Source organism: Lutzomyia longipalpis, chromosome 1 (genome assembly GCF_024334085.1).
Source record: "Lutzomyia longipalpis isolate SR_M1_2022 chromosome 1, ASM2433408v1".
Classification (NCBI taxonomy): Eukaryota; Metazoa; Arthropoda; class Insecta; order Diptera; family Psychodidae; genus Lutzomyia; species Lutzomyia longipalpis.
In genome coordinates, this window is record NC_074707.1 from 13,168,741 (window position 1) to 13,180,103 (window position 11,363).

An 11,363-nucleotide genomic window follows, 5' to 3' on the forward strand; every position below is an offset into this window, starting at 1 on the left:
AGAATTCTGTCTAAATTTTTGCATTATTCAGTAATTGAATTCTATGCCACCCCCCTCCCTCTTCTACGCTCCTCTCTGTATAAATTACCATTTATCGAAATCTGTTTCATATCGCATTTTTCTTCAATTTATTTCCTTCACTGAATTTGATAAGTCACACCACATATACGAACCTGAGTCGCTAAAACAGTTGTCCAGACCGACGGAGTTTTGGCGGGAATTTATCGTTCAATTAACCTTTTTCCTTCTTTAAATTAATTAAAAAGAAATTAATAGTCAAAGAAAAAACGCTCATGGAATTTATTATAAGCAAATAGTTTATTTTCAAGTATACACAAAAATCTAATAAGAAAGTTATTCTTACTATTCCCAAAAACGAAGCATCTTGAACGAGAAATTCACATTTTGGAAGTAACAAGAAGTCTCTAACTTAATGCAGGTGGTAAAAAATAGGACACATAAAATTGCGAAAGAAATAAATTCTTTTGACGTTTTTTTTTTTGCAAATATCCTCTACAAATCGAGTCTATCGAATGCTAAAAAATCTACGTGGATTTATGAGAATATTTCACGTGGAAAATGTATTCAAAATATTTCCGATCTCTGTACAATTTTTTTCACCATCTTTCGAGGGCAACGATATACATTTAATTGTCCTCTCAAAATGTCCTTTTTATCTCTCTATCTCTCTGTATCTCGAAGATAAGGCAACTCTCTGTGACTCGACATTTGATGGTTTTATTTTTCTCTTTTAAATGTTGGAAGATTAATTTTTAATTTTAAAAATTTTCAGCAATTTTTTCGTGATGTTTCTCTCGATTTACACATATTTTTTTTTCGAGAGATTTTGGCTATTAAACGTATTTTCTTTTAAAAAGAAGAAAAGTTGAACCTTTTGTCATGATAAGTTTCAGCTTATTAGAGGCGAAAAGCGACTGGTGCACCTTTATTAAAATTTCTTTGTCCTAAAAATTTCTTAAACGCCAATATGTTAATCAATTTTTTTTTCATTCCTACCCCCACCCACACGCGCGCACGCGAAAAATCCTCCTGATACGCCAGCAGCAGGCAGATACAGTGATTGCTCATCCTGGAACCTCTCACCGTTTCTATATGTACAAAAATATCTCTCTCGCCAATTTTATAAAGCGCGTTCGATTGCGTCAAACATTCTTAATTTTAGCTACCCTGTTTGATTGAGTCTGATTGAGAAACACAAATCACTTTTCACCCAAGAAAGTCAAAATAAAGTCAAAAAGAAGTTTTCTTTTTTCTTTCTCTTCAATAAATTGTGGAATCTTCTATAAAATAGTGTTTTATATGTATTTTATGAAAAAGAAAAATGATAATATCTAAATGTACCTTAAATAAGATATTTTATAGAGATGATGAAAGCTCTACATTTGCCTCCCAGTACCATCTTTTGCTGTTAATTTATCAATTAACTCCTGCAGGGGTGCAAGTTCGCGCCGGTCGATTAGATTGAACTCCTGCACGAAGAAGATAAAGTGCTTGAAGGATGTATTGAGGTGTGCCTCCTCGCCCAGTCGTACCACTTCCGAGAAATGCTGATGGTAGATGTGGGCATACACGCGGAATAGTCGCTTAAGTATCGTCTTGGCGATGGTCAGAAAATTCTTTGGGAAGGGAACTCCAATTTTCGATGGGAAGAGCGTCTCGTCGTCCAGCTGATCCTGCACCCACGTCATCAGGTAGTCTATATATTTGGGGGCACTGCACTTTATTGGCTTCTTCACCGTCTGCCCATCTGCCCAGTGGTATTCGTATTTGGGACCCGCCGACATCACCCCACAATTCTCTTCCGTACAAAATTCCGTCACAGTCCCGTAAAGCATGTTGATTTGATTGAAGAAATCCACAGCTGTGTCAAAGATTATTATTCTTTAATTCTTTCCTCACTACTACTTACTAGTAGTCTTCAACTACTTACTGTTAACAGCCACCCATTCATTGAGATCCTCGCCATCTGGAAGTGCTACAGCATTACGGAGATTGCCAGATCCCAGAGTTGCTGCAGCATGCTTCATCAAGTCATACTGATGTGTCCCCTCGGGAATGTTCTTTTTCGGCTTAAAAGTCTTACTGGATCTGCTTCCGCTTTGAGAATAAATACAAAAACCATGTAACACTTTTCCACCCGGAAAAAAAGCTCTTTCTTGGGGACTTCCGCAAAATTTGCACTAGTCTGCACTGCTCTAGGCTAGAGTGCTTTTGTTAGCATTTCCCCATAGCCCCGTCTGCATGTCAAACAAACCACCCTGGCTCACATGTACCACCCAGCACTAATCACCCCACTCCTAGAACACCTGAACATCACACCTGAGGAGACCCAGAGCCAGAAAACGCCGGAAATCCCTCCAAATAGTAGGTAATTGGGGAAAAGTGAAAAATGATCTTTTGGGAACTTACAACAAGAAACTCATGACTTTCCAACACCGACACTGTAGCTCCTTAATCAGGCGATGAAGATGTGCCCCCGAGGTACCCTTAAAATCTATAAAAATTCTAGAAATTCGCAATTTTTAAAAATTATTGTAATTTTTGCGTGAAGAACAAAAAAATTACTCCACTCAATGTTTCCTTTACGTTTCACATAATCCGCGAAACACATGCATTGAGAAACATATGTTTTGTGATGAACCGAAAATTTTGGACGGCTGCTGATTGATTTTCCAAAAATGCGATTTTTCTTGTTTTTCCGCCAATTTTCTTGTCACAAAAGACATTTTTGGGGATCCTGGAGCACCTGGGTATAGTTCTGGGTCCTCGAATTATGAAAAAAAGAATGTTTCCCGATTTAGTGTAATGTCCTTGAGTTGTCTCAGGACAACTAGCAGGACAAGCCTCGAGACATGCGGATTCTCCTATTTGAATTTAACGGACAAATAATTTATTTTCTAAAAAATGCGATTTTCTTGTTTTTTCCGCCAATTTTTGCCACAAAACGTATTTTTGGGACTCCTGGAGCACTTGCGGAAGCTCCAGGGGCCCCGGGGAGACCCTTTTCGCGGAATTTGGGGCCGGCTGAAATTTTGACGGTTGGGGATTTTACACGACTCTCATTTCCCGGAAATGGATTTTCGCGAACTTTTTGAATTTTTGATGCCAATCGACGCGGCGTCGGCGTCTAAGCAAGAAAAACCCATTTTTTCGTGAAAATTCAGCGGAAAACGCGAGAAAATTGCGAAAAATTGAGTGTGTGAGCGAGATGACATGAAGTTATTTAGGCAATGTATATAGTGGTCTCACTCACACCGATAGTTTTCTCATTGGAAATGTCTGTTGCAGAGAAAATCATTGGACAAGTCCTGCAAATGTCCTTAAAATATCCTTTACCTGCAATTTGAAAGTTAAAACCGTTAAAAAACGTTAAATTCTTTCTGTTTTTACGGTTTTTACTAATTTTATGCAATAAATAAAAAATTAAAGCAGCACAAAAGGGGCTTTTAGTTAAAGTTCAACAGTCCCTAAATTCTGCAGCTTTCTCTCGTTTCGGCCCTACAAAATCGATACCATTCATGAAATAATTTATTATTTAACTACTCTGGCTTTTTTCCCGAAACGATGTGCAAACAATCTCAAGTAAATAAAATCCCTTTTCAGCACAAACAACAAGATCCATTGAGGGCCCTCATTGTCTTCTTGTCCAGACAATGAACTTCTTTTATTTTTAGAGCTTTCTCCGTCAAAATCGATGGGTGGCGTTTCATTTTTAGACTTTTTTGATGAAAACTTGGAGGTTGTTCTCGTCAACATATAAATTTTTAATGATTTTCCAACCAGATTAACCGCAATAGTGCAAATTATTTCACCTTGTACTTCATTTAGTTGGTCTCTCAAATACCGGTGCAATTACCTACACTGCAGTGTGTGATCTCCTTTTACGCACGTCGCCGTTACAATCCAAAATGCATAAATTACGTTGAAAATATTAATTAAAAGACTTTTTTTCAGAGATATAATTTTAATATACAATATTTTTCTTTAAATTTTAAACAAAATAATAAAATTATATACCAAAAATTAGACTAAAATTCTCTCCTCTCTTTGGCTCTACGACAAAAATAAAATTGGGAAATGTACAAAATAAAACATTTTTTGGTGTTTACATAATAATAATACCTACACTTGAAACTCCAATTGGAGTTTTAATTCTTTCTTGTTTTGTAAACCAAATATAAATGTGACATCAATTTAATTTTACTATTTGGATAATGAGTGAGTGTGTCGTGGCGCTATTTGGTGAAGCTCTTTTCTAATGATAAAAATGTGGTAATAAAAAGAAAATTAAGAATTACTTTTTTGGAATGTGCAATGAGAATTATTTGGGGTTTATTTAGTACACTAAAACTGTTAAAATTAATCCTTTTACAAGAGGATCATCCTTTCTTTCCTTTTGTTAAGTAATTTATGGCAACTATTCATCAAATGCAAGAAATATACTTTTTTTGTATTTCCTACCTTTCTCTACGTAAATAATAATGATAAATTTTTTGTTATTATTTCAACATTTTTTGTTGTGGCAAAGAGTAAGGGCATAATGTTACATGTTTATGGGCACTATTTCTCCAATAAATTTGGCAATTTAATACTTATTATTTAGGCCAAATAGCTGAGAATTAACTATAAATTAAACTAAATTTCTCAACAAAAAAAAATCACATTTTTTCTACGTCTTATTTTGTCTCTGCCCTAAAGTGATAGAGCTCTTTCAAAAACATTCCATGAGATAAGTAAAAGAATTTTTTTTCTGCTTCTATTATAACGAAGCAACAGCTAACATGTGTAATTGCGATGAGTATTAAAATTCATAATATAGACAGAAAAATTCTCCTACTAATCTCATGCCCTCATTCAAACAATATTATTACGTAAAATAGAACATAAAGCAAATTTGATAATTTGAAAAATAGATCAATCAATTAATTCAACTGATTGGAGAAATATTGCCTGCATGCAATATCACCGAATATTTTCACTGGTAATTATTAGAAATTTTTTTTTAACTTTATCTTCTTGAGGTAAAATGCAGAATGTATACTCAATTGATTGCCTTTTCAACTTTCTTCTCAATCCCCGAGATCTTGGATTTCATGAATTTTGCACTAATCTCCGCTGTTGTCTCAACGTAGACATCCTTCATGAGCCCCTTTGTTTTCTCCATGAGGGCATCAATGTCCTTCGTTGTCATGCCCGCCGTAGAGATTGGAGGTAGTGTTGTTATAATAACTTCCCCATTGTCAAAGATCTTTTTCTTGCTATCAATGAATGGTGTGTAGGAGCTAAAGATCACCGGCATTATGGGGATTTGCTCAGAGATTGCAATGTGAAAGGCCCCCTTTTTGAATGCATGAATATCATTTGTATTCCGTCTTGTACCCTCAGGGAAGATCCACAATTTAACACGTTCACGTTTGAGGTAGTCACCCACGCTATTGAGAATTGTGCGCGATTTATCGCTACTCTTGCGATCGATAAAAATTAAACCACCTAGCCATGAAGATAGACCAAAGGGCCACACGTAGAAGAGCTCCTTCTTGGCCACAACTGTGCACTTATCCATGACATCCCAAATGTCCAGCATCCCGAGAACGTCCAAGGATGACTGATGATTTGCCACAATCACAAAAGGTTTATCCTGACTTATGTACTCTTCTCCCCGCAGGGTCCATTTGATTCCAATTATCTTCGATATGGGACGGCAAAATAGACCACCAATCCTGCAAAGAAAGAGTTTTTTGTTAATAAATTTTCGTTATGTTTTTGGCTTTGAAAAGTTTTGAAATAACACCAGCAAAAAAGCTGGGAAATTATTGAGATTAAACATTCTTGACCTATTTATTTTCATTAACAGTTGACGAAATTATAAACTACTTATTTAGAATCTATGTGCAATTAAAATATTCACTACAAAGTAACTTAAGGGGGTTCTCTTTTGAGAGTTGATGAAATTAAATGTTTTTATTTTTCTTGGGGTTTTCAAGTTTTAGTCACATTTAAAGACTTTATTATTAAAGAGTAAGAAAATCACTTTCCGTCATCTTGTAATTTTCTTGAAAACACAAAAGTAAGTTTTTCTCAAAATCTACCGGATGGGTTTTGATGGGGTAAAAAGCAAATGAAAGAGGAAATACCAATGCAGATTTTGATGTACCAGAATTTTGAATCTCCCACCTGGGGCTGAGAAAATTGGAAAAATGTCAAAAATATCTGAACTAAAGTCACATTTTTCCATTTTTCTCAGCCCCAGAATGGAAATTCAAAATTCTGATACATCAAAGTCTGCATTGGAATTTCCACTTTCATTTACTTTTGACCCCATCAAAATCCATCCAGTAGATCCTGAGAAAAACCTACTTTTGTGTTTTAGGACAGTTCTGTGGAAAAGTCGGAAAATCAAGTTTAAGAAACACTCCAAGAAAAATTTAAACATTAAAAATATGTCAATTCCAACAATTTTCCCAAGAGACCCCCCTTAAACATTCTTGACATATTTATTTTCATTAACAGTTGACGAAATTGTAAACTACTTAGTTAGGATCTATGTGCAATTAAAATATTCATTACAAAGTAAGTAAGTAAAACCACTTTTGTCAATGATTGAAAGATTGCAACACGCAATGCGATTCTCAAACTTGGCACACAGTAGCAATAAAAGTAAGATTAATAATTCTGGTGCAAAGTACTTATGTATGTATGTTGCACCTTCAGGTTAAACAGAAGCGGTTTGCCTAATTTTTTCTGCACATTCACCTAATCAAAATCAAACAAGATCAAATTTTATGGTCAATCAAAGTGCGGTCAATGGTTACGAGTTTTTTTTTGCATTTGGTTGAAAATAAGAAATTCCACTCAATATAAATAAAAAATTATCACGCGAATTATGTACAAAAAAAAACCCAAATATTGATAAAGAAAACACCATTGTGAGGAAATTCAGAGAAAGCACTTTAATTGCTGGAAATGTTGAGACTTTTGTTGTCGGTGTTATCATTTCTTCTACGCAATGGGATCAGAGTACAAGTTTTAAGCAAAAATCATACGGACGCTAAATGCGGGAAGGTTCATCTGCCCGCGAAAAGCCACCAAAACCCCGATAAGACGTTGGATAGGACAGACGTCTGACTTAAAATATTGGCCTTCGTTCAGCATTTTTTTTCTTTCTTGAATCAGTAACCGAATACGTGACCTTTATTATTATGGAAAATATTAGCAGGAACTTGACATAATAATCATGCTTAATTTCCCCCCTTAATCCATGTGAGAAAAAAAAAGGGAATTGATAAGAGACTGACTTTTGAGAGACGCACAATTGATATTGATTTTGAAAAGTCATAATGTTACCATGTATCGTCGTCGACACAACAATGGCACAAAAGTGTCGCAAAAGTCTTAGCCACTCTTTATTAATTAGAGAAGGATTAACTTTATATTGTTACGATAACATGCCGCAACTGTAGAGAACTAAAAATCAAAAACACGCCGCAACTAAACTAATATAATCTCCCATATTTACATTACATTGTCAATGGCGCAAAAAATCGAGTTTAATGTTGTTTTCTTTCTCAGAGATTCCTTTTACGAATAAAAACATTCTTATCAGGAGCTTCCTCTTTTTCTCTTATCTGTATAAACATAATTTTTGTAGGCATTAAACTCACACCTCTCTCTATTAAATAATGACTTTTTTTATCAAAACATTACATTGAATAAAATCTATGAGATAAATCGTAAGATTTCACTAATAGTGTCAGCCGGTCAATGGAATAGTAACATGCCTTTTTATACTCCTAATTTTAATTTAATTGGATCTGTTAATTTTTGGCAAGAATGTTTTGCAAGTGAGTAATATAAAGCATTTTATATCGCAATTAAATTGATGACTGTAACAGAGAAAATATAAAATTTAAAGCAGGATTAAAATAATTAAGAAAAAGTTCTATTTAAAAAAATTGCAAAACATGAAACAATTTATTTTATTACAGTCTTGAAAAAAGAATAGAGGAGACTGGTGTTAAATGAAGAATTGTTGAATTACTTTTATCAGAAACTGAAAAAAATATTTTATTGATTTTCTCAACTTGTATACAGGTGAAACATTTTGCCTAAAGTTCATTGGTATTTTTAACCTTCACCTATCACGGATATTCAAAGACAAATCTAATATTAGTACCTACTTTTTATTGACAAATAGCGTGAAATTCTTTTATAGACAATAATTTTTTAATAGCTTGCAATGTACCTTTTATAAAGTATTTTATTGCAAAGAGGGAAGAACTGTTTGATAGAGAATAAAAGATATAAAAGAACATCAATTTAATGGCTCGAAATACATTGTATTGTTCCCTTTTAAAATTTTTATACATGGGAATTAAATAAAATAGTATAGGTAGTTAGTTTGTACTTCAATTAATTTTTTGCGATGTAACTTATTTTAACATGCAAATTTTCAGTTATAAATTGTTTCAAAGCCAGAACTCTCGTTACTAGATCTTTAAGGTTTTTTTTTATTTAAAGCGTTAGAATAAGCATCGCAGTTAAAAAAAAAAAGAAATCCAAACGTTAAATATTTCAAAAAATGCATCAAACGTAAGAAAGAGAAAGTAAAAGTCAAAAAGAAAACGTCAATCGTTAGAATGGCACAAACCAATTTGTAACAAAATTGACTTATTTAAATAAAGTAGCCGTATAGTTTATCTAATTAATATTTTAACTTTGATTCCTAAGTGATTTTTTATCGATACATTTTTTTTTATAATAAAAAATGCTTTATGTTTGAAAAAAAAACCTTCTCTACAACGGATTTCTTTATGATTATTCTATGATTCATTTAAATTATTTTAATTCATGCAACAAAATGCAAAATATTGATGAATTTATTTTATTAAAATTTACAATTTAATGAATTTTTATTCATTGAAATTGAGAAACAAAGTTCTTTTAGAAAATGTATTTCAATAAAAAAAAACAATCATATTGCCCCTCTTTACCCTATTACACAACACATACTACATAGAGGTTGGAAGGAAAAAGTTGATGCGAATCTATCATCCCATCTGCGGTATCCTCATTACGCTCCATAAAAGCTCGTGAATAAAATATCCCTTAAACACACATGCGAAATATTTTGGTGAGCTTTTAGGCTTGTGGGAGGGGGTGAGTTCCTCCATTAAAAATGTAGCCATAGAGACCTTTTGAATGTCACGGCTCTGGGGATTTTTTAGCCAGCAGCAAACCTTGGATTTATTTTTATAACATGCTACATATTCCTCCTTCTGCGCTATGTTTTGTGCCCCAATCGAAAATTTATCTCTCTCGCTGCTTTTTTTTACGTGATTCCCTCGCTGCACTTGAATTCCCGCCATATGCAGCATAAATTGATTGATAAATCTCGGTCAAAACGTGTGTATTGACGAATGGTTTTGCAGCAAAATTGCAGTTTTATTTTTGAATTCAATGATGTTTTTCCGCATATGGGATATTTACGATGTTTAATTGAAAAGCTCAAAATACGTGCCATCCGTGCCACAGATTGAAAGAGTTTTTTTTAGTTCACCTCCTCTTCATTGGCTGCTTTTAATTTACGTGAGAATTTTATTGACTGAATTTACGAATATCTTAAGCGCATAATTCATGGCAACAATTGAACATGAGATCGGCACAGGTGATTGATCCGTGTTTTGTGTTGCTAAATGTTGCATAATCATGAGACGTGCAACCACCAACTGATCGAGCCCCAAAACCAACCAGACTGATACCGCGTGGGCAGCAAAATCTAATCAGCTGTGTGTGAGGATTTTCCTCAAAGCTGGCTGGATTTTCACAAACAATACTTGGAAGGACAGATAGCATCGTTTTGTTGTTGCATCAAAAGAGATTTCTTAAAGCCCCCAACTTCCGTGTGTGTTGCGGCTAAAGTCTCGCGGTTTAGCTGACTAAACTGACTGTGAGAGAGCATAATGCAGATGGAAAAAAAATGAAATATCATGTGGGTGGAGGGTATATTGAGTTGAGGGAGTGATAAGGAGTTGCTATACGTTTGTGAATGTCAGTTAATATAAATAATAAAGAAAGGCGTCTAAATTTATAACAAACCACCGGACGCGGACAATTGAGTTTTAATTTTCACTTAAGATGAACAATACGTGCAGCAGCAGCAGCATAAAGTGAATTTAGAAGACCCACAATGCTGTGACGATTCAGTCTTTTTTTTTCATAAATACAAACAGACTGCAGTATGTAAACAAATATTGTATGTTCTTAGTAAATAGAAGAATGTGCATTTAATCTCCAGACCTATATACGATATTAATAGTAACTGCAATGTTCTAATTTGCAATTTTGCACTCAAGATTAACGATTTTTTAGGGCCTTTGCACACAGAAAAAATTTTCGTATTAGTAAAATTGCGAGTGGAAAACTCGCAGTTTGACTCACACTGTCTAATCGCTGCTTGCAACAACTAATATCGTATCAATATAGGTCTTATTTGGGTTTGCAAGCAGAACATTAGCAAATGCGAGTGAAAACACTCGCAACAACTACTCGCATTTTTGGACTTTATTTTTCTGTGTGTAAAAAATAATCAATGCAGGGTTGAATTTTTTTAAGGGTGCTCTCGATGGGGGTTGACAGAAAGAATGATTTTTTTTGCCCTTCTTTTTTTCCAGGAAGGACATTTCTTACTTTAAATTCCGCACATTCCACGGTCTGCACATGAAGACTGGCCAGAGGATTGCTGCATTGACTGTGATCCCGACGCAGTAAACCGTGAATTTTGTGTAGTAGCGAAATCGAGCACTACTCTCGTACAGGATCGGCAGCAGGAGCAGCAGTGCCAGGATAATTAATTGAAAGTACGACGTCATGTTTTCACCTTTATTTTTTTATTTTCACCTTATTATCACAATGAATGTACACTGCATGCAAAAATATGAAAATTTATATTATTTTTCCACCCGAAATTTTCTTCTTATAAAAAGAAAAATCGAACTGCGCCGGGCGGCAGACGAGTGTGTACTCACTCCCTCTCTGCTGAGCGAAGAGAGGAGAAGAAAAAATATAGTACGTGCGGTATGCGTAATTTTGGGATATGCGATTGCATGTTTCGACTTTTCTACGTTATTTTAATTTTAACGGACAGTAAAATTGATTTTCCAAAAATGTGGATTTTCTAGTTTTCCCGCCAATTTTTAGGCCACAAAATACATTTTTGAGGCTCATAGGACCCTTATGGGTGCTCCAACGCCTTCGCGGAGCTGCTCAGTGCAGAAATTCGGACCCACTAAAATTTTGGCGGTTTTTTTTCCAGAATGGATTTTCGCAAACTTTCAGCATTTTTA

At 34.5% G+C, this 11,363-nt stretch overlaps 2 protein-coding genes across 2 annotated transcripts; both read right to left on the bottom strand.

Moving 5' to 3' along the window:
• Nucleotides 1-299: 299 nt before the first annotated feature.
• Nucleotides 300-2,621, bottom strand: LOC129796772 (MOB kinase activator-like 1). Its single transcript, XM_055838848.1, has 3 exons — nucleotides 2,431-2,621; nucleotides 1,952-2,118; nucleotides 300-1,882 (listed from the first exon to the last, which is right to left on the bottom strand). Exons 1-3 carry the CDS (start codon nucleotides 2,442-2,444, stop codon nucleotides 1,398-1,400), a joined length of 666 nt encoding a protein of 221 aa, XP_055694823.1. The 5' UTR covers nucleotides 2,445-2,621; the 3' UTR covers nucleotides 300-1,397.
• A 1,344-nt stretch (nucleotides 2,622-3,965) lies between these two features.
• On the bottom strand, nucleotides 3,966-11,062 carry LOC129785822 (1-acyl-sn-glycerol-3-phosphate acyltransferase alpha). Its single transcript, XM_055824435.1, has 2 exons — nucleotides 10,708-11,062; nucleotides 3,966-5,741 (listed from the first exon to the last, which is right to left on the bottom strand). The coding sequence occupies exons 1-2, from the start codon at nucleotides 10,887-10,889 to the stop codon at nucleotides 5,063-5,065; spliced, it is 861 nt and encodes a 286-aa protein (XP_055680410.1). The 5' UTR covers nucleotides 10,890-11,062; the 3' UTR covers nucleotides 3,966-5,062.
• Between the last annotated feature and the right edge of the window lie 301 nt (nucleotides 11,063-11,363).

Bases quoted from the DNA above. Each gene is read 5' to 3' on its own strand.
- LOC129796772 (XM_055838848.1), bottom strand. The intron at 1,883-1,951 runs GTAAGTAGTTGA...TCTTTGACACAG, and splicing joins TGAATGGGTGGCTGTTAACA to CTGTGGATTTCTTCAATCAA.
- LOC129785822 (XM_055824435.1), bottom strand. From the start codon at position 10,889: ATGACGTCGTACTTTCAATTAATTATCCTGGCACTGCTGCTCCTGCTG. The intron at 5,742-10,707 runs GTAAGAAATGTC...CTTTCTTTGCAG, and splicing joins TGGAATGTGCGGAATTTAAA to GATTGGTGGTCTATTTTGCC.